The sequence below is a fragment of the Bombus fervidus genome, chromosome 2 (genome assembly GCF_041682495.2).
Source record: "Bombus fervidus isolate BK054 chromosome 2, iyBomFerv1, whole genome shotgun sequence".
NCBI lineage: Eukaryota > Metazoa > Arthropoda > Insecta > Hymenoptera > Apidae > Bombus > Bombus fervidus.
Window position 1 is genome coordinate 12,587,607 of NC_091518.1, and position 27,882 is coordinate 12,615,488.

A 27,882-nucleotide genomic window follows, 5' to 3' on the forward strand; every position below is an offset into this window, starting at 1 on the left:
TTCACGCGAGCCTCGATTCTGACGCTTCCTTCCTCTCTCTTCTCTTTTTTTTTTTTTTTTTTTTTTTTGGTCCCGTAAAATTAATGTAAATTCGCAAATCTAATTCCAGAGCGCGCGTGCGCGAACGGAAAAACGCTATCGTTGGTCGTTCGAGGGCGCGGAAGAAACGTTGCCGCGTGTCGTTCGTTACGGTTATAATCCAATGCGTGACGTCGAACCGGAAATGAGTTGGCGAACTCATGTTATTCGTGACATTCTTCGTCGCTTGGCCAATAATTCGATCCCTTGTACAATTTCCGTTTCGCTGCGATTTCGCGACCCTTCCGCATCGTCCGCGTTAAGTTCGATAATATAATGCAAATACATCCGCCACTCGATCTGCTCGCCTCTCTCTTTCAACCCCCACAGCTCCACGCTACCCTCTGCATTGATACGAACACGATAGCGGCGGACGCATGCGACTCGAATGCGAAATCGGCCCGACAATGGAATTATTTCCGCCCGCGGAATAAAATTCACGATTACCATGCACAAAGAGATCAAAACTGCAGATTTATCCGATTCGACGAATCGTTGCTGACCCAGCAATTTGTCACTGGTATATAGAGACAACCAGAAGGATAATGTAACTCTTAAAGACAATGGTCGTAAAAGCTTTAATGTTTATCGATAGCGAAGAGGATAATCGAAGGATTTGGAGCAGACAGCTATATTTAACCCTGCTATGTTCCATTTGTATTTCAGTCTTGTTCTGCTTTTAGCAAACAGAAAGAATTCGGAACGTTTAAAACCGTGTTTGACATAAAATTGAGACGAGAAATCGTGCGCGGTAATGAAAATGCTTCCTTCGTATTCTGTCCAAACCGAATGTATCGTTTAACGTTAGAAAGATATAATCGGGCTGAAAATAACCGATAAAACGTAACAGGATTAAATCGTAGCTGTTGAAATATTCAAACGTGTAAAAGTTTATTAGTAACGCGTATTAGTTGACTACCAATTTGTAACACGTTCCGCAAAATGATTTAATTTTGATCGATGTCGAGTTGGTTTTTGTTGGTTTCCTCCAATTACTGTAAAGTGGATCTGTTTCCAATTTTGATTTTAATTACTGTGTATTACTGTGTATGCCTGAGTTTCAAGTATTTAAAAGTTGAGAAACTGACGATGAATATCTAGGATTAACTCCGCGCAGATCATGGATGATCTGACTGATATAAGCGAAGTCTTTTGAAACAAGATGGAATAGGAATAGAGAAGGGGGAAAACAAGAAGAAAAGAAGGAAAGAAATAGTATAATAGGAAAGATAATAGGGACGAGAAGGTAGGGAATAAGAGAAGAAAAAGAGCAGAAACCTAAGAATCGAAGAGAGGGAAGGAAAGAAAAAGGAAGGAAAGAAAGTAAAACCCCGGTACCTATCTTTCCTAGCACCTTGCTAACCGATTCTAAATCTCTTTTGCCAAAAGTCAATCAAGACTCTTTTGCCCGTAAACCGTCTATATCTCGTCGGAGCTTTTTACCACTTCCTAACGGAGTAAAAAAGTCAAAGAAGCGTCGCTTATACAATCTTCGAGTTTCTACGGCAAAGCATTTTCGCGCGGCAGTAACGAGATCACGTTCCACGGAACGCGTACAACATTCTTATATAGAATTAATTATTTTCACGTAATTAAATTTCTCCCCTATATACAACTTTTAAACGAACAGCCCGCCAGAGACAATCGATAACATGCCAAACGATAAATAATCAAAAATGTTTCATTTATCTCGTTTCGCCACTTTCTGAAATAACATCGCGACTTCCATGTGAAAATAATTTATCGCACGCAAAAGCAGCGCGTAAGCAAACACATCGCAATTAATATCGTAATCTTTTTCTTCGGAACGATAAACGCGAACACACTCTCGCTCCCGTTAACATCGCTGTGCTACGATAACGCAAATACTTGAAACGGCAATAACACAGCCGGTAGAGCGCGTTTGCCAGGCCACGCAATCCACAGGGTGCTCGTCGCAAATCCGCTTTAACTCGCGCGGCTGTTTTGCTCGTCGGCGTAGCGCATTTAAAGATTTGGTAGCGCGTGCGATGAAATATGCATGGACGATTATTGAACAGTATGTACTATAAATGGGAAGTGGCCGAATTTTGATTCGGATAAAAACGTTCCGGGTATTTCGTGTATTTCGTAAGCGACAGGGAGCGTGGGTGGTCGAGGGTGGCCCCGGGCTTGTTCGGCTTTCAATCAATAAGGCTAAATCATACAATGTTAATCGAACATCGGTCGTATTCTCGCTCATCAAAAAATCATTTTCAATAATTGTTACCGTGATTATCTGACAACGGTTGCTCGTGTTCGCAACAGCGTATCTCCGTGTGCAACATTGATAACCAGCCTGATGAACTTTAAAAATTTCATACGACGTCACGCTCATGAATACATTGACGCGGAGCATTTTGTCCGAATAAATAACACCGTTTAATTGAAACGTTCGATCTCCGCAGTTCGGGGCCGCGCTGTTCGACAGGCGCGCACCACCGACCAACACAGGAAGAGACTATATTTTCGGTATCAGCGATTTCACGCGCGCGGCCACGGTGAAGCTGACGATATTTTATTCAGCCATGACCAGTGGGACAGGTGGGGATAGGGTTGGGTAGAGGAAAAATCATCGGGACATTTCGACGGGGCTTGGCCGGCGCGCGCACGGCCCACGTTTTTCAAGGCAATTAATGCCGAAGATCGACAAACCGAGCGAACCGGAGAACGAACAAAATAGAGAGAGAGAGAGAGAGAGGGAGGGGAAGGGTAGAAAAAAAAATTCCCGCCTGCAGGAAAAGCGCGTTCACCGCGGAACGCAAATACGCGCGGCGGCGAACACCGGCGGGCGAAAAACGCGTTTGCGTTCCGATTCGACGTGTTGCGATCGTGGGAGAGCGGTCTTCCTCTGAACGACCACGGTAAGCGCTTTTTCGCCGTTCGACCGCAGAACGCGTGCAATTGAAACGAACCTGGGGCCAGCGGTAGATACGTGACGTGTTCGCGAGACCGTCAAAACGGATGGATAAAAATTACGTATACGAAATTCTTCACTTATCTCGGTCGCTAGCGTACGCAAATATGCATGTTCACGGGCCATCGCGAATATTGTAAAAGAATGAGAGAAAAGAGAAACAGAGAAGGAGAGGGAGATAGAGGGAGAATACGGTAACAAGCGCGCATGATAAACTATGAACGGGAGGACGCTCTTTGACGCGGCAGCCCTCTGAAACCGCCATGTCGGTGCCCTCTTGGTGGTCGAACCTGGAAACAGAAGCACCCGAACACCCGATCGTCCTCCAGATTCCCTTCCGCGTCGTCAGGTTTTATATACAGAGTGACCCCGTCTACCGGCGTAGTTTCGTAAGCTCATAAACCGGAACCCCTCGCACAATAGCTGTGTCGGGGCTTTGCCCGTGGCGCATCTTTGATATCCAAATAACATTTTCCCCTTCGACGGAACCAGCCAGCGAAACACGTCGCCTACGGGCGATAATAGACTGCGATACGAAACGCTATTCTCCTCCCACGCGTTTAAAAAAGCCCTGATGAGCGGCGTTTTGCCCGTCGTTGCCAAAAGGGGCGGGCCTCTCCCGTTCGGGACAAAAAGGAGACGTCGCGTCGCCGTCGTCGTCTTAAAAGACGACAAGAAATTAGCTGCAAACGAACTGCGAAAGGAGCCGCTAACTTTCTAATTATTACGGGATTTTTTGGCTTGCAAACACGTAGTTTCTTTTCGGAAACTGTAGGTTCGTATATGCCGGAGATGGAATTTTTCTTGTGAAACAATGTACTTTCCGAAGGATTCTATATATGTACGTGTTGCAGTACGAGAGATCGTTCACGCAAACTTTTAGTCGGCTCCCTCGAACTGCAACTTGATGCAATCGAGTCTCTTTGAAGCGCAAGGACAGTTTGGGAAAAAGCAAGATAGGCGCGTAGACTAAATGAATCGTAGAAGAAATGCGTGTGCACTCGATGAGTTTAGTCTTAAATATTGCAGACTTGTGGTAGAAAAAATTATTGGGAGTTGAACAAGTTGCTGAGGGTCGACAGTCGAATTTCCTGACTTGGTATTTTCTCGAGTGCATATTTCGAGGAATGAGAAAGTCCAACACCTACGTATCAGTCACATCGGACTAACAGCAATAAAATAACAAAGCCCACTGGGTTTAAGGAAAGAAAAAAGAATGCTAATTGCAAAAAAATCCGCATCATTGTTTTTTTTTTTTTCTTTTTTTACTATGTTATAAACTTCTCTGTTCCTTGATCCTACCATGTCTACCAGCTCTACAGTACGTAAATGATATAATAAATAAAATTATTTTTTGTGCAAATATTTTTTGTAACTATTGCACGTCTGAGAATGCACTTTGCGTAGCGGCTCACAAGAATCGTAAAATTTTCTCGCACATTTGTATTATAAGCGAATCGAATCCAATGACCTCATAGTCGTGCTCTAGTTGGATCATGGGATCGTCCGGGTATAAACCCGGAACAATGGGATTTATTTGACATTACCGTGATAGTATCCCGGTTCCATGGCATACTATAGCTACTATGGGACCTACCTGAGGCCTTCCACGATATACGCACGGACTTACAGGATTCAGCTAGAATCATCCCAAATCCGTGGACTCCGACAGTCTCTGCGGTCAAACACATCAAACTTACTAGCAACCATTTCAAAAAAAAAATTATTTCAAATTCTCCTGACCCGACAAAAATCATTTCAAACTCGTTAGATTTGACAAAATTATGGCGGAGTCAGTTCTACCAGTCCTGTGATATTTTCTAATTCGAGTGATCCAGAACTAGCAGGTAACAAATCTTAGGACTATGAAAATTCCAGCTAAAACTCATGCATCCACGATTGTGTCCACCATAGTCTGTTAAATGTCATGAATTCTAAAAGAAACTCTTAACCGTCTCTGATCAGTCCAAGATAATCTTACACATTTCTTGCAACTCTCTGCTTGATCATGTATAGTAGTAGACGCTCACGTTTAGTTGAAATTAGCTCACGTTTTCATTCTACAAAAAAACTTATAGACTTATCTAACTTCTCTCTTGTCGTATGGTAATAAAACCCAGCCACACGAACTTTCGTCATCGAAACGACGAATCGAAATCAAGCGCTGAAGACAAAATCCTCTGGTCGTACATCAACACCGGTTGTCCTAGACCGTAGTCCATCGCAGCCTAGTTTCTCAAGTTCGAAGTAACGACACCGGGATTTCGTTGAACGTGTGATACCTTGAGTCATAGAATTTCATTCAAAGTTCGAAGAGTAGATCATTTTAACGCGTTTGCTCCGATATTCGTTGATGCGCATAAACGAAATGGCGGCATCCGGTTTGATAGAAGTTGACGAAATCTCGAGCATAAGTAACGAGATCACTTTGTAATTTTCTTGTATACGAGGAGAGATGTTTGGCGTAGCAATTTAATAAACGTAACGACCGAGACGTCTGCGAGTCGATTTACTTATTCCTTCTTCGTCGAAGAGAAGGAAACGAAAACGAGCAAACTCGACAAGCTGATAAGATCTTTCACTGCGTTTCTGACAGTGTGCAAATACTTTTCTTTGGTCGTGTAAGGACCGAAACCCGGTCTACTTTGCCGCCAGTTCACCGTTCCGGCTTGTCAAAGTGCATAAATTTCCGTGATTGCATCCTCCACCGGGTCTCGATGCAACGGTTCTTCGCCCCCTTCAGGTCCCAGGCTGCTCTCGTGTCAATTTTGTTTACGAATGCTCTTTCCTACGGACTCCATTTCAATTTCACCGGTGGGTACGTTCCCTTTGACGGTCACGAATGGAAGCGCGCGCCGTCTATTCCGCATAATACATAAGACTCGACGACCGACTAATGGGCGAAATGAGCCGCGTTGCACTGACCAAGCCTGCCGACTATTTTCACGCGAACCGAATCGAATCCGGCTCTGCATGATTTTTTAAAAACGTCCGAGCTCTCGCTTCGCAGAATGTAACGAAACGTCGAGTCGACTAATTAAAAGCACCATCCAGTTTCGTCCGTTAAATCATCTCGTTAAATTACACGTAGGCCACTGAATCTACGTACGTAGATGGAGAAAACATGAAAGAACCAGCGAATCGATACGAGAAGCTGTAAACGACGAGATAGAAGGAAAAGTCCGTGCATGAACGAAAGATTGGAACGTTTTAAAACGTTTATACACGCTGCTACGTTGTACTCGAATCGTCGATAGAATGAAATAATGTTGCTCTTTGAGAGTAAGGCTCTCTGTTTGCGCGAGAACTGCAGATACGTTTCAACGAAATCATTTTCCCGGTCCAGAGGAAAAAAGAGCCGCTCGCCAGGCCAGGCTTCTCCATTTTTCTTCGTTGAACCGTACTGTAAAAAAGAGATTTACTTCCAGATCAGTTATTGCGCTTCATCCGGTATATTATATCGGATAAGCCGTGCGCGGCTTCCGTCTCTCTGCATCTGACTCCTGGCGCGGTCGCGCGCGTTCTCTATCCGCACACATTCACACAGCTTTTCCACGCTTGTCTCTCGTCGAGCTTCGATTGAATACACGCCCGGTGTCGACGGACCTTCGCCACCGAAATCCACCCCGAAGAGACGACAAGGGTGAAGCAAACGAGTTTTATGACGATCCACCGGCAGGGAACCACCAGGCAAAGCGACGGATACAGGAACATCGATATCGATAGCAGCGGGATAAACGCCTCGTTCTCTTTCTCGTTTCTCTGTCTATCTCCGTCCGTCTCTACGCCGTCGTTGGGATATCGTTTCCGACTCCCATCGGGCCTGAAACGAATCTTTCGTAATTGGATTTACATGACGCGAATTACGATAACGAAATCTTCGGGAACCGATTCGACGACGAATCCGTTCCAGATGTTGCCCCGCGGTTGTGACAATCGCATTATCGACTTTCGGCTCGTACGCCACCGCAACGCCGCGTCGGCTGAAAGCAAGTTTTCCTTCCACGGATAATTCGATAGCCCGTAAAACAGCGAGTAGTAGTTTTTCCATGGTCTTTCGTTCGAATTGAAATTTCATGGATTTCTTCTTTTTTTTTACGGAACTCGTTTCACCTTTTGGGGTATACATACGTATGTTTGTAGCTGTTGGTTCAAAGTACGGTTTTATCATTTATATCCATATAATGGGAAAGCACATTGTTAATTTACTAGAAGCTATTTTCAACAGGTCTACACATCAGACACATGCGTCTGGATCGTCTTCAGTCGGTGACTAATATATGTACATATGCAAATAAGCGTTGAAGTGTCGCGGTAGAATCGACAATTCGCAAACCAACACGTTACCATACACTCGTAACGTTGTAGTTGGTGAAATCGATTTAACGAGTAAATTAGAAAATATTCTACGGTTTACGTAACAAATAGCATCGATGGCATATATCGCGTGTAATATTGAATACTAATTAAAAATATATAAATTATTTAATTCCAAATTTATCCTGTATCCGTCGATATAACCTGTGACCGAAAAATATATACATATATCTCTTTCGTAATACCAATCCTCGTATCGTAGTAAGAAAGTAGCAATCCTTACAAACTGACAATTCGAAATTCACATCGCGCACGCTCCATACAAAGTTCGAGCTCGTTATACACGAAATGTCTCAAATAAATCGTTCCAATCCTTGTAACATGTAAATTTCAGCTGCTGACCTATTTTGAAATCTCGTTTCACAAGTTGCGCCAAGTATACCCGTATTATTCGACAATTTTTTTTTTTTACCCGGAAATTAACAAAATTTCCAATTATCGTTCGTGTCTCTCGATCCGGAGCGATTCGCATTATTATCCACTTTGGATTTCACCGCTCGACAGGCTGTACCGTCGAAAATTCAATTTGTCCTCTTTCGCTCGTTATTTTGTTTTTTCTTTCTTTTTTTTTTTTATTTTTCTTTTTTACTTGACATTTTTGTCAATGTGAAATTCGATGGTGGCTGCAGTTTTTATTCCTTTCGATAGCTTCAATTTTCATCTTCCACGCGACGTTTTTTACGTGCGCTTTCATAGCAAAGCAAAAAAAAAAGAAAGAAAGAAGAGCGAGATAGAAAAAATATAGAGGGGGAAAGGAAAAAGAGGGAAGAGAGGGAGAGACGGGGAACAAAAAACGGACGAGATGGATCGTAAAATACTCAAATCCCGTGACGACCGGCAAGATCATACGAACGTAGCGCCGATACAACGCTGGCTAAGTAAAGCCTTTTGCGACCTCGGATAATATCCCTGATTTATGATCAGATCATATACCCTATCGAACTTCAGGGACGTATTAAACTTTTATAACGTTCTCAAAAGTCATACGACTTTCGTTTTGCCTCTTCGTTCTACCTCTTCCTCTGTTTCTTCCGCGCCGGAGGATCGTATTTTACTTTGTTCCTAAATCTTCTTCGGCGAAGAGCGGGTTTTCACGTCGGCTCTATCCATCAACGTCCCACTTCGTCTACGTCTGTTTTATTTCGTCTATACGCCGGCTTATTTAGGTTTCCGATGTATTTTAAGGCCACCTCGATCAATCTCTCCCGGTTACCGCCACTTTGATAGAAATGGATCTTTGTTTCGCTCCGTTCTCTTCTAATATGCAGATACTTTGTTTCTGAACTTCGATCCAGAGGATAAAATAGACGAGCATTCTTCCTATCGAATGAAACTTGGATCGTCAGATCGTTGAAGTTTGGTCAATTCTTCTTTAGAAAAATTGTTCAATCTCGTAAGATGTCTACGTATTCGAAATAAAAATCTAAAAAATATTTCAATATTCGAGTTACAGATCTGACTAACCATCGTTTTAACTACAATAGCCGATCCCACCATCTCCGATTTCTTCTCTTTTCAAATCTTTTGACCTTCCTCTATCACACTCGCGCTGTATTCGTCCAGTTCTAACTTATTGTTAGATTTCTATGTTACTTCTTATTGGATCGCAAATCGTAAATCGCAAATAGGAAAGGTTCGACCAACAACGCCTCAAAATTTCATATTATATCGCGCCCCAAACCTAAACCACCCGAGGTTGCGTGTCTCCAATATCTTCACGTGTCTGTTTACATGTCTCAGAGCTGTTTCCTATTGGCACGGAGAGTTATATTCCACTTCTATTATCGTACAAAGTCCACGGATCTTCTCTCTCAGAAAATTTCTTCCTCTCTCTCTCTCTCTCTCTCTCTCTCTCTCTCTCTCTCTCTCTCTCTCTCTCTCTCTCTCTCTCTCTCTCTCTGTTATTCTTTCTCCTATCTCTACTGACGAAAAACTATACTTTATTTTTCAGATATTTTCCCAAGTCGACATACTGTTCAGTATCGGTGGCAAATATTACACGGGCGAGCCAATAACATATACCTACATGGAGGACAAAATCTTCGAATCATCTAGAAACATCACCATCAAGCTCCATCATCGAGTCGGCAAGTACGTGAAGTTGAGGCTCCACTTCTCCGACAGATGGATCATGATCAGCGAGGTGACCTTCGATTCCGGTAAGCGAGCAAAATTCCTCATGTTCGAACAATCGTGCGCCAGTCGACGTGAAAATATTGGGATTCGCGGCTCCCTCTCGAAAGAACAAGCACACGAAACACGCGATCCCCGCGGTATGATATATCGCACAATCTTCATCGAAACATTTCTCGTTCCCCGCTCTGAAGTGTCGAGCGATAAAACGTACAGTACCCGTAGTACGTTCACGCATGTACATATATATATACATATATATATATATATATATATATATATACATATAGGTTTATATCAGCGTTCGTTCCCCGGGTCTGAGAATAAAAACGTATCGCAGGATAAAAACAATAGCTAAGGAAGAAAGTCCTGTCACGCGTCGTACTGCCGCCGCGGCGAAAACTTAAAACGAAAAATTTCTGCTTGTGACGCAAAATCGTTTTTGCGGCGCCCAGACTTTTGGTCGTGAACGCCGTAGGGAGAAGGAACGCACAAACGGTATTTCTTTTTGTAATTCCAGTCGTTTCATTCGGATTTGACGTGACTCGTAGTCTGCCGGGGCTCGCAGGCTCCGCGATTCCGCGCTCAACCCTCTTTCCACTCCCACCGATTTTCCACCCCGTACACACCAATCTGACAGACCAGCCAGCGACTGTCAATCATCGAGGAATAAAACCAGGCCCGTGTGTATATAAATTGATACACGGTAATTGACAACGGCTTATTATATATCTGTCAGTCAAACGATTTCGATTAAGTCGTACACACACTGTCTATAGACAGAGAGAAAGAAAAAAGGAAAGATAACAGGTGAATAAGTTCTCATGCAGAAGGATGAATCGCAAATCGAACCTCGCTTCGCTGCCGCTTCTGCTGCTCGTTGCTTGTTTTATTATCCTTTACCCTGTTTTTTCTTTTTTTTTTTTCTTCCTTTCCTTCTCTCTTTCCCGCTAGCGCTCCATATTTTTCTTCCGCGCGAATGAAAACCAGGTCTGCCTTCGGTATATACGGACGGGTCAACGTAGCTGTTTCAATAGAAATCAAGTTGTCCGGTATTCCGGACGAAGACAGCAGAAATAACGACACGAATGTTAGACAGGTTAAAGCGTTTTATCAACGAGACGATATAAAATCGCGAACGTACGAATAACGGAGTGTCCTCGATCCTCTCGACCGAATACAGCTTCCGTACGATTTAACGCGGCATTCGATGGAAATCGTCTCGTTGCGTCGAGTTTAGCCGCGTTTACACAATATTCTGTCTTCCGTATTGTATAAAGAGGATTTATAATGGAAACACGAGGTTGTCCAGGATCGTGAAATGCCAAGCAGATCTTTCATTTTAAAACACGATATAAGAGTTAAGATTTTAATAAATATCCACAAAAATTTTTCGCGATATTCGGCGAACAAATTCACCCGAGTTTTATGCGTCGAAACGCTAAACGTACGGTTTGATAAATCTTCTGAAAATGTTTGTTAAATTTAATAATTGGAAATCGAGAATTGTAGTCTCTAGTCGATGGAAACAAATTCTTTTGATTTCATACGTATTCGAGATACTCGTATATAATAATATTTGAAAAAGATTCTGGAAAATGTTTGTCGGATTCAAAGATCTCGAATCGACGTCTCTGTGGATAAGGTTTTCCGTCGAGTTAGCGGTAAAAATTGACGGTAGCGTCGAATGCGAGTCCTTGTCCCGTTTCGTTCGCGTCTTTCGAATTAGTTCATTTTTCCGCGCGATTAAATCGACGAACGGCCCGGTTCGGCGCAGTCACGGGAAAAGAAATCCAATTAATTCGAAGATGATGTACAAACCGGTGGATAGAAGGAGGAAGAAAAACGAGAAGCAACCGAGGGCAGAGAAAAATCTAAAGGGAGAAGAAAGAAGGGATTAAACAAGCTTTGGCGTTCGTTGAAAAAGGTACCGGAACAACAAGAATGAAACGCGCTAAAACTCTCCTCGTTTCCAGCGAACGGCCATGGTTCTGTGAAGAAAAATTCTTTGTTATCCGTAGCGGAGGGATTAAACGCAACGGTGCTCGAGTCACCGAACAATTGAACAGAAGAGTCTGCCCTCCTCGTATAAACCGTGTCACGAAACTCGACTTCCGAGCTTTATCATTTAACCCAAGAGCATTTCTAAATAGACCTCAAAGACGCTCTTCGAGCGGAAGAATCGATGAATGAAAAGAGAATCAGCCAACGATCGAGGCAACGTTAAATGCGCTGGTTTTCGTAGAACCACGTGTGAAATCAACTTAAGTGTGTATACGCTACGCGTACATAGAACACAGTGTAATCTATTTTTCCTTCTTTCTTCTTAAATTAAACGCGGCAAAACGCGTCGCATCGAAGATAACGCGTCACAAACCGAGACCACGAAGGAACAGCGCGGAAAGAAGACTTAACATTATACAAGGTATTCGTGGCACAAAGGGTCCTTTGTCAGCGAGATTTGCCCACCTAACAACAGGTTCATAAAGTGGGCATGAAACTCTTCCAGGCTACGTTTCGCCGTCCGCTGTTTTTCCATCTCAAAGGATGTACATGGAACTGTACGGCGGACAATTTTCCCGTCGAGCAAATAGCGGTTGGAAAAAGCTGAGACGTAGACTCGAGCGAAATACGGGATCGTTGAATCGATAAGGTCGTATATCTGAAGTATATAATAATATTCCAAGGGGATATTAAATATTTATGTATAGAAAATCGAGGTCTGAAAAGAAACTTTCATAACCGTGGCACAGAAAATATTCCATCGAGAAAGATCGTCAAGGTGTTATACGACCTAATAAAGGATTGGTCATTATATCAGGATTTTCTGAGGATAATAAATGATCCGAGAGAAGAGTACCATTGGGAAGGGAACCCTTCTTAATCGTGTTCTATCATTTCACGAGATCTCCGGAAGGAATCCTAATCGAAATCGTGTTTTTACACAGGTAAACGAATCGGCCGGCAACATCGACGAAACGAATCCGAAACAATTCATCGATTGAAAGGATAAGGCTTTTGTTGGAGCCTCGAAACAAAAGCTTCTGCAACGGGCTGTTGCTAATGACGCGTCAGCTCGACTACTTTATTTAGACAAGTTTGCCACCCTATCGGGAACAACCCTTTTACTCGGTCCACCCTTTTCGAAATCGACCCCTCCTCTAGACAGATAATTTCATACGGATCTCATTCGCGTGCTCTGCGTGAAATTCATGCTCGTTGATCCAGCAGCAGCCGCTCATTTATTTCAAAAGAAAAGGATCGTAGGGCGAAAGGGGGGTAGAAAGCAGGAAATAGCAGCCGAAGAAAAATGACCCGGGTCTAACGGCACACCCTACAAATGTGACCACCGTGTGACTGATGTCCACGAATAATTCCTGTCCGCGAAATGGGAAATCGTTCTCGGTGCGGGAACGCTTGTCGCTGGGAATTGATTATGTAAGCGTCACGGAGAAGATCGATAATTGTATTTTCGACTTTAAAGTCACAAATTTATACGAGACATTACCCTTATAAAATAGATTCAGTCCGTTTCACCGTTAACAACTTTCAACCGACATTTTCATCGGATTCTCTCACCTTCAGTGAAGCTTAACGAAAACATCGATGCTTTGGAATAACGATGAACAGCGTCGAAAACGATGGAAAGAAAAGGCCAAGGTGCTCGAAAGAAAGAGACGAATCGCCTGGAACGTGGCAATCGAGTTTCGCGAGTCCTTGGCAAAGGGATGGCAAAAGGGATTCGTTAAAAAGTTTATCGACAGTTCCTGCCCGTTTATTTCCTCGCAATTTCTTTGAATACAATCGTTCGATCCACTTTTAAAGCACGTCCACGATAAGAAAAAGAGAGAAGGAGAGAGAGAGAGAGGAGAAAGGAAGAATAATAAGAAAAAAACAAGGGAATACTATAATGGATGTACCCGGTCAGATTCTTTCAGCTCTTCCTCGTTCCATTTTTCGCGAAGGTCCTGCAGGGATTTCTACGCTGCTTCTTCTTGTTCTCCTCTACGAGAAACGTAATTGGACAGGGAAATACGAGAAGCTGGGTCGTGGATCGCCTTGCCAGGTGGAGGAACTCTACCCCCTTTTCTTCTCCGCCTCTCCGGTTACCGGTGGCTGCCGTAAAAATGATTCACCGCCGAGGATCGCTCATCCCATTCTGTTCCTTAAATATTCAAAATATCGTGTCCCAGCGCTGATATATCGCAAGCATTTTCCTGGCACGCCGGCCGAGTTCTTGTGCTCCGCTTCCGTGTTATCGGCCCCCGGAAACCGCCTCCGGCAAGTGTCTGCTCTAAAGACTCTACGCCGGATACTCGATTATTAATTGACAGAGAGGAACGTAACTGGTCCGCGAAAAATTCCCTTAAACTTATCTCGTTAATAATCCCATTACCGGGACACTGCTGGTACGCCTGGCTCCGAGATTAAGTCACTCGGATCCATGGGAAAACCTTACAAACAGGGGGACGAAATTAATCGCGAGTCACCCCGTTCGAGAACTTTGTTAGCTGTTCCGCGTTAAATTTGTACCGTGTCACATTGTTCCAGTTACGCTTCTTATTTTTTTACTCGTGATTTCTCCCAAGACGAAACATCACGGGAAAAAAGGAGATTAACGTTAGAAACGCTAGAGTTTTCTTTTTCTGCTGTCTCGTATCATATCTTACAAATTATAGATAGACCAGGATTTGCCGTTACTTTAAACGAACGCAAGAGAAACGCAAGTTCGACTGGTAGATCGATGGATCAAAATGGCAAAGAATACTAGCACTTACTAATCTGCGATTAACGTAATACTTTATTGTTCGATAAATATGCGGATTTAAAGGTGGAAACTGAAACGATAAGCCAAGAATAGGAAAATCGTTGGACAATAGACGCGATATCGGGCAATAAATAATGGTAAAACGAGGGGTGGATGTATTAAGGCAACGATTGGCGGCGACGTCTGACGTGCTTCAAGCACCGGAAGCATCCTTTCGCCAGACAATCCCACGGTGGCCGATTCACAATGGCCGTCGTTCGATTAAGCGGCCTCGCTCTCTGTGCTTGAAAATGAGGTCGAACACGAAGGCCGAGAAACGAAGTTCGCGGCTCCATTTCCGTTTCCAGCGGTAAATCAAAGCGCTTTTAAAATTGTTGAGCCTTCCTTTCCCCTTGCCTCTCTGCCTCTCTTTTTCCTATTTCTCCGCGAGGAAACCGCGTCGCAAGATCAAGGAGCGCATTAGTTGCATTTGACGTAGAGCGTCAGCTGCGTGTGCACGCTGCACGTGCAACCGTCTTTGCACCATCTCTCGTTGTCCTTGTCGTGGCTGTAACGTGCCTGTTGCACGGACCACGCAAAAGTAGAGACGAAACGAAGGGTACAAAGAAACAGAGAGGAAAAAGAAAGAAGGGAAAGATACGAAAGCATGGCGCGAGGAAATCGCGGGACGTAAGAACGAGGTCTCTTACCGGACTCCTCTTTTCGTCTCCCTTTCTACTTCCATTGATTTTATTTTCATTCCTGTTCGAAGAAAGGCATCCCGTTGCATCTCTCGGTGCACGATGATTTATACGCGGAAGATCCACCTACGTAAGTTATGGCCCACCCTTGTCGCAATCGCGCAGCATCCTGATCCAATCGTAAATCTGGCTACCACTGTACTCTCGAAGTGTGTATGCAGCCACGGGAGGACGGCTCTGTTATTGTTTTGATGGCGAAATAATCACGGGTCTAGAGAGGGCCCGCTATAATTAAACGGGAATTCGGTATCGAGGCAGGCCGAAGGAGCCACTTGGAAAATATTTAGTCGAGCTACGGTAATGTATAGCTGCCTCCGATTCTATTTCCAGTTCGCAATTTCCTTCGTTTTTGGTCCGCTGAATCTGCACCGCGTATTTCGCCGACGTAGATTGAACATTGTTTTAGTAATGGTTGTTCGGACCTGAGATATGAAAGCAAGTGATCGTTTGTTCGCTTCCACGTATCGAACGTGTACTTGCTTGATGATATTATTTGGTGTATCGATACGGCGGTATAGTAATCTTTGTGGCTGGTTGGAATGATTTACGATCATTTGCCGGAAAGTGAATGTCAGATCGCGGAAAGAAACCTTCTGTTAGAGAAACAACGTTTTCTAACAGAAACCTGAAAGATTCGAGTCATCTGTTGCTATTTAAAAATTCCTTCTTAAGAACTGCAGATCTGAAAAACACTGTGAGCCTCGCACGTATCAATCAAAAGCGATACTCATCGCATTTCATATTTGACGAGGAACAGCGTGGCTGGTGAATACCTGAGCACAAAATACCAAAGCGATTTCTCAGTAAGAGCTGCATAGCTACCACGGCATGTATTTAATAAATCAATTTCACAAATCACGCACGAATCATCATCTTGACTGATCGTCGCGAATAAGAATAAGCCAGACTCGACTGTACGTAATTCAAATACCGTAGATCGTAGTGTATGAAACTTTACGTTTTTTCTTTGACGTTTTACGTACTAATTCGAATAAGAAAAAAGTCGGTCGCGTTAATCGCAAGACAGACGCAACAATTCAACGTGTACGAGGACGCGCCACGAGGATAACGAGCACGCCGGATAAAGAATTTAATTGAAAACTCAATTTCGATTATGATACTCGAAGTCCTTTGCACACGCGCAACCGTGACAAGAATTTAATTGTTGCGTAAAAATAGGAGCACTGCTTAACACGTTGTTCGGCGCGGCGTTGTCCGGCAGGCTTTTTAATTTAAATCGCGCTCGAAGTATCAATCGACACGGTTAACACTCGTGCGTGCGCGCATGTCTCCCATGGAAGCAACCTCCGGCATAGAATCGCATTTCCTGCTCTGTGCAGCAATCGCTTCTTCTAAAGTGGAGAGGGCACCCGATGGAAACCAGAAATTCGTTTTTCAATCATCTCGGCTCTCAGCCGCCAACGATCAATTGTACAGAGGGATTATATGGCTACAATTATTCGAGTACCAATCAATCTGCGAACAATGCATCGTTTTTCTAAGAGCCGCAATCGTTGGTTTACGAAAATTGCTCTTCGATCACCTTTGCCCTTGTCAAATCCACCTTTATCGTCTGCCAGATCCATTTTCATCGAATTACCACAGCTACAGTGTTTGTACGGTACAGCTTGAATCCTTGTCACTTCATTTACGAATATTTCATTTTATAGTAATAAAGGGAACAACTGATCGAAAAGCAACTTTATCCTCTTACATATTTTTCCTTGCATTTACTTCCAAGCCTACTCTACCAAGCTACACTAATTTTAGTTTCCAATAGACATACTTTTATCTAGTGGTAACGCGACAATGATAACAAATACAATATTCGTTTTTGACATTCAAAAAATTAGTAAGGTATTGAAGAATTTTGCGAATAACACGTTAGATAGTTGAACGAATGAAAGTCTTCGTGTAATCTGAAAACTTTTATCTATAACCATACATAGCTTGATAGAACGTATTGATAAAGGTGATTTACAGAGAGGTAAATATAAAATACTTACATGAGTCAGAGTTGATCCGCTCTTATCTATCCAAGAGTTAATTAAAACCGGTCAACATAGTCTGCCGTAACCACACAATTTCTACGAGTAGAACCATATTTACCGATTCACAGAAACCATTCCGCTCGAAACGGTGAACAGTGGTATGAAAACCTCGTTCTTCAACCACCTTGGTTCTCGTCAGCAGCACCTGCAACCCCACTGGTTTGCATCGCATGCATACTCATTACCGTTAGATTACCAGCGTGCCCGTAACTATGGCTGCTGAACGGAACGAGAAACAGACAGAAAGAGAAAGAGAGAAAGAGAGAGAGAAAGAGAGAGAGAGAAGCGGACCTGACGCACTGTACCACCTGACGGTGTGGCCTTCGCGAGACAAAACCTCTTTTCACAGTTAACCCCCTGGGCCACGCAAAGAATGTTTAATATCAGATTTCATACGGGATGCACGGGAAACGGTAGACGGTTTGTCGGAGGCGACAGGAGAGGGCAGAACGCTTGCCAGGCCATGTAAAAGCCGATATCAAACGCGACGACAGCTTTGTTTCGTGCGGTATAATCCTGCCAGGAACCCACGGAATACGGGTTTGCTCGTTGGCGCGAGTGGAAAAAGCTTGGTGAATCGAGATAGAGAAGGCTTCACCTGTGAAACCTCGGTGAACCTCGCTACCCACTTCTGCGAGTCAATCTTCCATCCTTCCTTTTTTTTTTTTTTTTTTTCTTCTTTTCCTTTATCACGCCGTTAACCTCGAACCGTTTTTGCTGCTCCGCCCGACGGCTCCGCTACGTCGCACGAATGTCTGGCAAGATCTTATTTAACGAAACAAACCGCAGAGATAGAATTCAGTAGCGAGCTAGGGCTGGAAAAAAAAGTTCCCCCGCAATGAGACGAGAGAGAGAGAGGGGAATATCAAGTTTTATCAATAGCGCGTTGTAATTAATTAGCGTCGCGCGCCATTTCGTTAATTTCACGGTAATCTTCCTGCTGAATCATACAGGACGTTCTTAATATAGAAAGTAACTCGTTTCGGAATATACGTTTCTGTTCGTAAGTCATTGAATATTTCTTGACATTATTTAATTTCAACGTAGTATAGATCATTTGATAGTGCAAAATCGTGCGTATTTTAATTTGACTAACTTATGGATAAACAATAAAATATCTAATAAACACTTTTTCTTCTCGACGCGTAGGTCCCGCGTTTGGCAATTGGGCGGCAGAAACTAATTTCGTACAACCCGCGCAACCGTCTTTTCGCGGTGCTTGAATTATTCGAGCGTCGTGCGACCGAGATAAAGGGACCACGAGTTAACCAGCGAGAAACACGTGTGTGTCGCGTCTCGTGTCGAAAAAATTCGCTCAAGACTCGTACGCCGCGTTTAGTTGCTCGTGACAGCGTGTAACGTGGTTCTGTCGTGCCTTTCGCGGCAAAACAGCTTGTTGAAATATTTTTCTTCCGACGATTTCCCTCTTTCAAGACGACGTTCCATCGTTTCTCGAATTCTAGAGTAGCCGACGAATATTAAAAATCTCTCCTCGGAGATACGTAAATGAAATATACCTACAGCTGAAGAACGAAGCGGTAATCGGACAATCGGATCACTCAGTACCGTTGCAATAAAGCAAATGGAGAACTTGACGGTATACTGCGCGCTTTTTTTCATCAAAACGCATATAGGTTGATTATACGGTCTATATGCGCTTGAGTATCTTCCTTCCGTTTAATGATTCCGCGTTTACCCGTTGGTTCGTACGATAATGTTTTTCTGCCCCAAATGCTCGCGGTCGACGAACCTCTGTAGTAGGCGCTACATTACGCATGGTGTAATCCCATAGAAAAGATAAACCCCTTTCCCCTGAACTCTCTCGAAACGAACAGGATTTTCATACTACGGAACGCGAAGGAGATAAAATAACGTTGAAGCAAAATGTTGCTCCGTTTTCCCGATATTTTTAGTGCCTTGGTATTGTATAATTTCCACGATAATATCGGATAGCGAACGAGAAACTCGTTTAATTTCATAGTCGTCGAACCACGAGTAACCCTGTGCCGGTGATTGTTTTCACGCAGACGTGGCTCACGGTAACTTCACGCCAGAGGAAGCACCGACAACCGAGTCACCTATTCAGAGCGACGTCTTCGTGGAGAAAAACGGTGCTGCGGAGGGTGAACTTCCGGTCTCGACTGCGAAGCACGACGACCCGACGTACATGGCGGTCGTGATCGGCGTGCTAACCGCCGTGATCCTTCTGCTCGCCGTTGTGATATTTCTCATCGTCTCCAGGCACAGGCAACGAAAGTGTTTCGCCAGTCCTATGACTGGAAAGGCACCATCCCATCTTGGATCTACCTGCGCTACGGTCGAGAAAGGAGCCGCACTTATGGCGTACACTTTGGAGGATGATGAAAGGTATTCGATGAATGAAGATTATACGATCGGGGACAAAAGTAAGTGGACAGCTAATGGAAATAGATATCAACTAAGTTTCGTTTAATACGGCTTGTTTACGTATAAATACAAATATTGATTTCAATTATCTGGTACATAGTATGTGTACTATAAGAATATATAATGGATGCAAATGAACTGCACGGTACTGGTATTACTTCGATTAAACTTCATTTCATCTGTCCATTTATTTTTGTCCTCGACTTTATTAAAAAACGACAAAACGAAATTTAGAAATTTCAGACGTTTCTTTGATTGGAGGACGATTTGTAGAAGAGCAAATTGTTATGGGCTCATGAGAAATCTGTAGGTTCAAGGATGCATAGAATACACGTAGTATGTAAAAATATATATATTTAATATTTAATATATATAATATTTAATGGGTAAAACAATTTTCTATTTACATTTAAGTAAATTTAATTCGGTTAAATTTAATTTTTTCCATTTTTTACTTTAAAATAAATTTACTTAAATATTCACAGTGTAGTAATTCATCGGTTGACAAAATTTACCAAAGCTGGATTAGGTATTTGAAAGAATGAGTAGAAAAGATGACTATTATAAATCGGATTACGTAGACAAATAAAGATATTTTATTTATTACCATTTTTTAGTTACAATAACTGGAAATATTCGTTGGAAATATTTCGTGCAAATATTTGAAATCAAATGATAACGGTACGATACAATACTGGCGCCGCGACACTCGGTTACGGTGAAAGGAAACGGTGTGGACACAAAGGATTTGCGGCTTTCGCTGTTATAGTAAATATTACTACTAATAATATTAGCTTTCGTGATAGGCCTACGGTTTCGCGTCGATTTCGCGTCTACCTTGTGCAAACTTCACGGTTTACCGATTTTAGTACCTTGCTTAGGTTCCGATGAAACGATGTTTGCCAACTGTCGGCATAAAATGGTTCCAAAACAGCCATATGCGATATATGTATCGTTATCGTCGCAAGACGAAAGAAATACGTTAAAACAATTTATATTTTCACGAATGATATTTAAAGTACAATTTAATCTCAATGCATCTAAACATTTAAAAACGAAATTATGAAGGCATACAAACAAATTACAATCTATATCACAGTGTAAATTCGATCTAAATAATTTAAAATTACAAAGATTTCAAGATAAATAGAATTCCAGTAGGATTGCAATACATCTAAAAGATTTAAAAGAAGAATAAGAAGATACTCAAATAAATCACACTATACATCATACGCATTTGCAATATGAAAATATTGGCTATAAATCCAAAATATCCAAGAAATGTAAGAAAAATAGTCAGAAAAATTTTTAATAAATCCTTCTCTATATTATACTCTTAAAAACTTCTTCAATTAGCGAGGAATACTTTTAAGATTCTTATTCGGCGAATTATGAAAGCAACCTATTTGATTATAAAGATGTTCTAATAACGTGGAATTCCGCAACATCCTTTCCCAACTTTACAACCATTCACGGTACTCCATGACGGCGGAAGCCACCTTCCAATAAACTTTCCATCCGTCGTGCTCGTTAGTAGATGTCCAATAACGGACATCCTCGGGCAATATATCGAGTTTGTATGGCACGAATGTCTCCAGACGAGATCCTCGAGCCACGTCGTAACTCGGACGCGACCTACACGTTTCAACATTGATCTTCAACCTTGGCTCCGCTTTGTGCAACCTAATATTGCCGTTCGAAGAATGTCCTAAAAGAGAACCGTATAGACGAGTGCTTCAAGTGCACGAACGAACGTTTTACCACCCTTTGACGAATATCTGACGTGCACTTAAGTTGAACGGCGAAACTCGCCGAGTAAAAAGTATCCACTCGAAAAACGATGCACTTTCGTCGCTACAAAAGACGCTTTAAAGCCGGCTTTCCAGTCGCGCTGTTCTCTTTAACGGTCCATCCTCTTCGGCTAATGGTTGTCGTACAGCTTAAAAAATACCGTCACTCTTTAGCGACGATTCAAAGGTCACGATCGTGAGTTTGTGAGTTTTATTAAATTCTATCAGAGAATCTGGGTCTAGTCTAATTTGCTACATACATACGTAGATACATATTTTGTTTGAAAGACTCTTCGTTGGAACAGTAGAATACGCTGGAATTCCATTTATCTGAACTTGTATCGGAACAAATAGTTTATATGTATAATTGGAGTTTGTATAAAATAGGTTATCACTACTTACCGTTTCCCAATCACATAACAGGAACTCACGTTCAGATAAGTGAGTTCAACTAGCAAAAGTTCAGTTAACCGGACATTAACTACAATTTCGTCTTAGTAAATAGAGTTCTACTCTGAATGCATTTTTCCGAAATATTAAAAATACTTGAGATTCGTATTTATTTAGAAGATTCGCTGTTTAGAAGCATACGGATTATTCTTTCTCAAATTAAAGATTTCATCACACGTATCACCTTTCTTCTCAATTCTTCCTTGTTGTTTAGCTAACACAGACCTAATCTTCAAAATGAAAAAAGCAAACTGAACGAAATACTAGAATACAAATTCCAGTCGATTTCTCGACGCTGCAACCCTGTTTCTATTCTACGCTATCGGCACGGTGTCGGATAAACATAAAAGTACCAGACATTTTCACACCCTAGCGAATCCGAACTCTGCGTATTCCCGTAGTCACCTCCCATTCGCAATCCCACACGATGCATCACCGAAACACAGGGAAATCCCACGATGGATAATCCGAGTGAAACGAGTGTCTCTGTTCTTTCTGTTCGTAAGGTACGCGGGTGGTTCGCTACCGACACTGCCGCGGGACTTAGGGAACCGTTTTCTGGACATCGTGAAACTCGACGACTATCAAGAACCCTACCAGGCCCTGAAGTACGCACCGTACTACAGCTACAGCACCGTCGTTATGGAGATGAAAGACATGATGCTGAACAACAAGGGCAGCAACATCAATCACTCAGGTATGCCGTGCTCCGTACACGGTCGTCCCGCGTTGTTTTGCGTGCATACATACATACGTACGCGTACCACGCGCGTGCACACACGCGTATCAACCGTATATTTATACGCTGGCGCACGTTGGTCCCTGCGCTCGCTACGAGCTACCGCTGCTACGCGTACGTATGTACCAAACAACAAAGCATTCGCCTGACCGCAATCAATACACTGTCCCCCTGTACTCTCTTCTCCCTACCCTCCCCCTGTTCCGCGTCCGTTCCTCCTTTGCTATATCATCCGCAGCGGTGTACGCGAATGGTGCAGTTGACACATCGTACGATTATGCGGTACCGGAACTCGGCACGGTGCCCCTGCTCAACCAGGACAGCACAGGACGCGGGCCTGCCGTTTCCAGCGGCACCAGCGACCAGGACAGCATCTTCTCCAAGACCTCTTCGCGTGGCAACAAGACGGAAAACAAAAAGGTACGAATCGTCTTTACTTTCATACGAGTTGCAACGAGTTGCAACGAGTGCAGTCGCGTCGCTTTAAATGAATGACACTAGGCTCTACGAGATGTTGAGATTCGTTTCGTAGGAAAGTGTCTAATCCTGTATCCATGTCGATGTCCGTGAACAAATCGTGGACCGCGTTCGATAGTAGCGTGGACTCATTTCCCAGCGGGCATTGTTCGTTCGAGAGATGATATATTAACGCGTTGACCGCGGAGATGAGGTTGCGATGGTTCAGCGTGAGTGAATTTTTTTATTCCTTAACACGCTGAGTGCTAATGACGCCGACGTGGTGTCGCTCGTCTTCTGGAGCAGCCAGGTTATGACACCACAGTGGAATTATCCGCACTCAACGTTTTAAAGGATCTGTTCACGACACGTCTGGTTGTACTCTGCTCGCGAGTTGTTCGCAAGTTCCAACGTAAACACAATGCATTTATTCGCGATAAGAATGCCAACAACTCGCTACCTGGTGGCGAACAGTTTTATGCGAAGCCCCGGCGTAACGTTGCTTTCGTAAAATAAACAAATGTATGTATCTGACTCGCAATCAATGGAGAAGAAATATACTCGCAATTCCCTATGCCTCCTTCGATAATTGGCCAGATAGTATACCTACTCAGAACCAGTTAACGCAATACTGCTGCATTTGTACGATTTCTGTCTGAATTTATCGAAGTGTTTTATTAGATGATTATTCTCCCGATGGAACTAGTTGCTCGTAATTTTTATTACGAGTATTTTATTCGAAATTAACAAGGGAAATTCGAGCACGCTTGTAGCCGAGTTAGAGGAAATAAAAGTTGAATACAACGTCGGAGTGAATACTGTAATTTATTACTTAGGAGATAATCTGGAACGTAACGTGTATTTGCAAACATTTTCATAATGTACGTTAAAACTACTCTCCGAATGGGTCGGATCTTTGATATGCAAACTCTAATTCGATTTCGCAACGCGAAGATATGCAAAATGGCGTACGAGGAGACGAGCGAGGTGGGGCTGAATAGGTAGAACGCGTATCGGGACCGATAAAACGGCGTCCGGAGGACGAAGGAAATAATCGTAACGTTCGATCGGGAACAAAGTAAACGAAAGTCGACGCGCAAAAATTCAACTGCGTTATCGCTGAATCTATAAATAATAGCCACCCTTGCTCAAATGTACTTGTATTTCTGCAGTAACCATTAAACGTGCACTCTATTCGTCGAGGGAAAGTTCGCAATTAATAATTTAAATCAATATGGCGGAACGAGTGCAGACCATTTGGGGTAGATATACCTCCCGTGGGTACAGTATAACGTAGCTCGTATCCGGAATACCAGAACGCCGGAACGTGAGGGCGGATGAAGAGAGAAAAGAGTAAAAAAGCGGAGGAGCTACGCACCGTCGACGTCAAACGCGCGAGACGTTCCCCAGGGCTCTCTTTTGGCATAAAAAATCACCGAATCGCGACTAAAGGTCAATACGAATACTTTCGATCGATACCACGGGCTTTCTATCGGATTAGATAATAATTCGTGTAACCAATGCAATAGATGTTACAGATGCAAAATACGTTCCATTGAATCTGGTCGTTAACAGATTTGTTTCGTCGATATTAGTTTTAACTGGTTGAGATAATTTAATTATACGTATTTCGAATATAGACCGAGCGAAACCAATACAGTCGCGTTACATAAAACTGACAACTGAAAGATTTTTAGATAATACCTCGCTCTGATATATTCGATTATTTCCGGAATTAATCCTTAATAATCCTTTGACGAAACTAGCTTCAACCAGTTTTAATTGTGACTGTAATACTGACATTGTATCGATTACCAGTTCGGATGATTGATCTTCAGTTTTTCATACTACCCTTCAAAAATTTACTAGATTTTCCAACATTTGGCCGAATCAAACCACCCAATATCTATCGTACGATACAGTAAAAGTAATAAACGTTGTATCGACCATTTTGCATAAACATCAAGACACCGAGCACGATGGATAACGTTGTTTACGCATAATAAGTAACGTAAAAGGTATGCACGCTGGCAAACAAATAAAGTATCGCGCGTATTCAGCAACGTTTCCGCTCAATCTGCAGAATCATTCGATTGATCGGTTTGTCGACGTATAAACGAACTGCCGTCAACGGGCTGCGTCGAACCCTTTCGCGAATACCCTCGGAGCAACCCTCGTGGAATGTATCATCATTACGCGGTCCGGTGGCTTCCGGGCCAGTTCGCTCTGTTAATTGCGGAGAGAAAGCGCGTCGTGTAATCACGTTTGCAATCCTATCTCCCTTCTGCCACCCCCTGTCGTTCTAGCCCCCTCTCTCTATCTCTATCTCTCTATCGCTCTCTCTCTCTCTCTCTCTCTCTCTCTCTCTGACTCTCTCTCTCTCCTACTTTCTCCCTCTTTTTTTCTCTTTCATGTTTTCGCGTGCTCAACCCATCCCCCAATTTCCGTCGACTCGCGTGCCGACATCGCAGAAATATTACACATAGGGGGTGGTTGATTCGGCAACCTGCGCCTAAATCGGCGCCTACCCGCCGCGATCTGTTGGAATAAAAATACGCCGCGGCAAATTTGTAGCATGCCGGTGATTTATTTTCTGCAACGCGTACGCCGAATACACGCCGTGCCAACCGGACGGAACGACGTATTTTTCGAGAATACCGATCTCGTGTTCGCGCGCCCCGTTTCATCGAGCACCCAGTCATCCATCCCCTGTACAACCAACATCTTTGCCCGCCACAGAGTGAAAAGGAATGGATCGATCCGACAGCTGAATACGAATCTGGGTCTTTCGTTCGTCGTGTGAGTTACCTGTCCATTGAACTTCTTTGAATTTTCTATAAGCTTTATGTTTGGTGACGTTGTGAATCGTTACCTGTGAAGGTGTACGAATTTTACCTGTAAAGGCTCTTAAAGTCAAAAGTGATAGATCGTCGATGGCAAGATTTCTTTCTGACGCGAAGACGCAACACCGACTATCGGACGGAACGATTGCAGTGCGATCGCCGCGATTTCCGCGGTATGTAGACAGATTGATTCGAACACAATGCTCCGAAAGTGGTCGTCTACGTCGAGACGTCTGCGCGTGATTGACAGACGACAGCGCCACTCGAAACAGTCAAAACATTTCGGGGTGGCTCGTCGAGCCTGGCCTTGACGCATCGTAGCGACGCCAATCATTGTCCCCGCGCGATCCGTCATTAGACCCAAACGGCCGTCCTCCGAAAACATCGCGCCAGGGGTTATCGGTGGCTCGATGCAGTTTTACAATGGGACGTGTCGAATGTTATACCCATCACGTTCGACTGGTCCTTTCGACGCGATCCCTGCTCCCCTTTTTTTCTCCCTCTCTCTCTCTCTCTCTCTCTCTCTCTCTCTCATCTCCCTCGCTTTATTTCACGTCGGTAACAATGAACGTTTTAACGTAAAATTGAGAGTATCGATGTGACGAACGAGCGTATGCAATTCCCGATCATAGACATATGGAAATTATTCGAAAAATAGATTTTTAGTCGACAGGAAGCTTTCGAGGGATGTCAAACGGATGAAATCGACGATGAACAAGATATTTTATACGGAAAGAGATATAGGCTCCGATTTATAGAGATAATTTTGCCACTTAAATTATTGTATAAGTCTGTCGGGTTCGTAATACATCACAGGTAATTTACTGGCGCGGGAAACGACGAATAATTCATCCGTTGACCGGCCCCCATGAAGCCCTCGTGTTACCGCGGTTAGCGTGATCATAGATCGTTGATTATCGATCGATACCACGAACGATGCATTGTTCTTTCGTTGTTTCAGTCGCCGACTCAACAGGAGGTACTTTCGGCCCTGAAGAGACGTCTGGAGCAGACAAGCGTCCCGCTCTTCCCACGGCATCGCCTCCGCATGCTCTCGAAACTTGCCGAAGGGGCCTTCGGAACGGTAACGACATTGTTATTACGTACCAACCACATATCTATTTTAAATTAGACACGCGAATTGGACGCCACGATCGACGATTCGTCACGTCCACTTCGGTAAAGAATTACCCCCACGTTAGGGTTTGCTTTATTACCCTCTTCGCATTGAAACGTAGATACATTGTTCATTTTGATCTCGATCTTGTACGATAGGCTTCCTCTTAGTCGGTCTTCACGGGACTGGATGTGGGGCTGCATGAATGAGCGATCGATTAAGCTGAAAATATATGCAGAATATCATTTGTAGGTTGTAAATAAAATGAAATAATTTTTGATACTTTGTCTATGAAATATAGATGCAATGTATTATGACGAAATATACGCAAACAAATAACGTTTCATCGACAATTTTCGTTTGCTTTCTTGATCGCGATCCATTTGTTACACGGAAATCGTACTATTTTCATTTTCATTTCCATTTGGAGTTTCTAAATTTTTAATTCCTTATTTTCCATCAATTCTCTTTAACTTTAACTCGCGTTCAGAATATTAAATGGCAAGAGTATTTATCTATACTTTATTATTTATCTACGAAAACAGGACTCTTTAATTAAACTTCTTACACACTTCCATCTCCTTCCTTTTCTTCTGCTTCAAAATTAGATCCAAAGAATGTCCTCGTCATTCGTTCGATTGAAATTTCCTTTACGAACTTCTCTTATTTATCCCTTTGGACTTCGTAACGAAAATATAATTAAAGCGGAGTTCTATTAAAGGAGACCCGGATAAGAGGAAATCCTATTACCTTCTATCAGCGCAATTCCAAAAGAAGACAGTTAAAAACATTTTATCCAAAAAAAAAAAAAAACAAATATATCCCTACATCGTATAACATCAAGTTGCTTCTGAACGTCACATAATCGCCCTATATCATTCGCGTTCATCACAGAATCACGAAATTAGCGATCTCGCGTTTTCCAATGCTATTGTATAGTACGTCGTATCATCGGGGCGGCGCTGTAACCTCAGACCTAACCTCTCTATGCGATTCCCG

At 43.1% G+C, this 27,882-nt stretch overlaps 1 protein-coding gene across 5 annotated transcripts in view; it reads left to right on the forward strand.

The window, feature by feature from the left end:
* Window positions 1-27,882, forward strand: part of LOC139998063 (discoidin domain-containing receptor 2) — a 399,507-nt gene that overhangs the window by 354,125 nt on the left and 17,500 nt on the right. For 4 of the 5 annotated variants that reach the window (XM_072022292.1, XM_072022288.1, XM_072022290.1 and 1 more), the window contains 5 exons: window positions 9,342-9,549; window positions 19,110-19,449; window positions 22,235-22,425; window positions 22,706-22,887; window positions 26,728-26,850. In XM_072022292.1, coding sequence (XP_071878393.1) covers window positions 9,342-9,549; window positions 19,110-19,449; window positions 22,235-22,425; window positions 22,706-22,887; window positions 26,728-26,850 — 1,044 coding nt within the window. The remainder of the gene's footprint in view (window positions 1-9,341; window positions 9,550-19,109; window positions 19,450-22,234; window positions 22,426-22,705; window positions 22,888-26,727; window positions 26,851-27,882) is intronic. The other variant, XM_072022291.1, reaches the window with a different exon arrangement.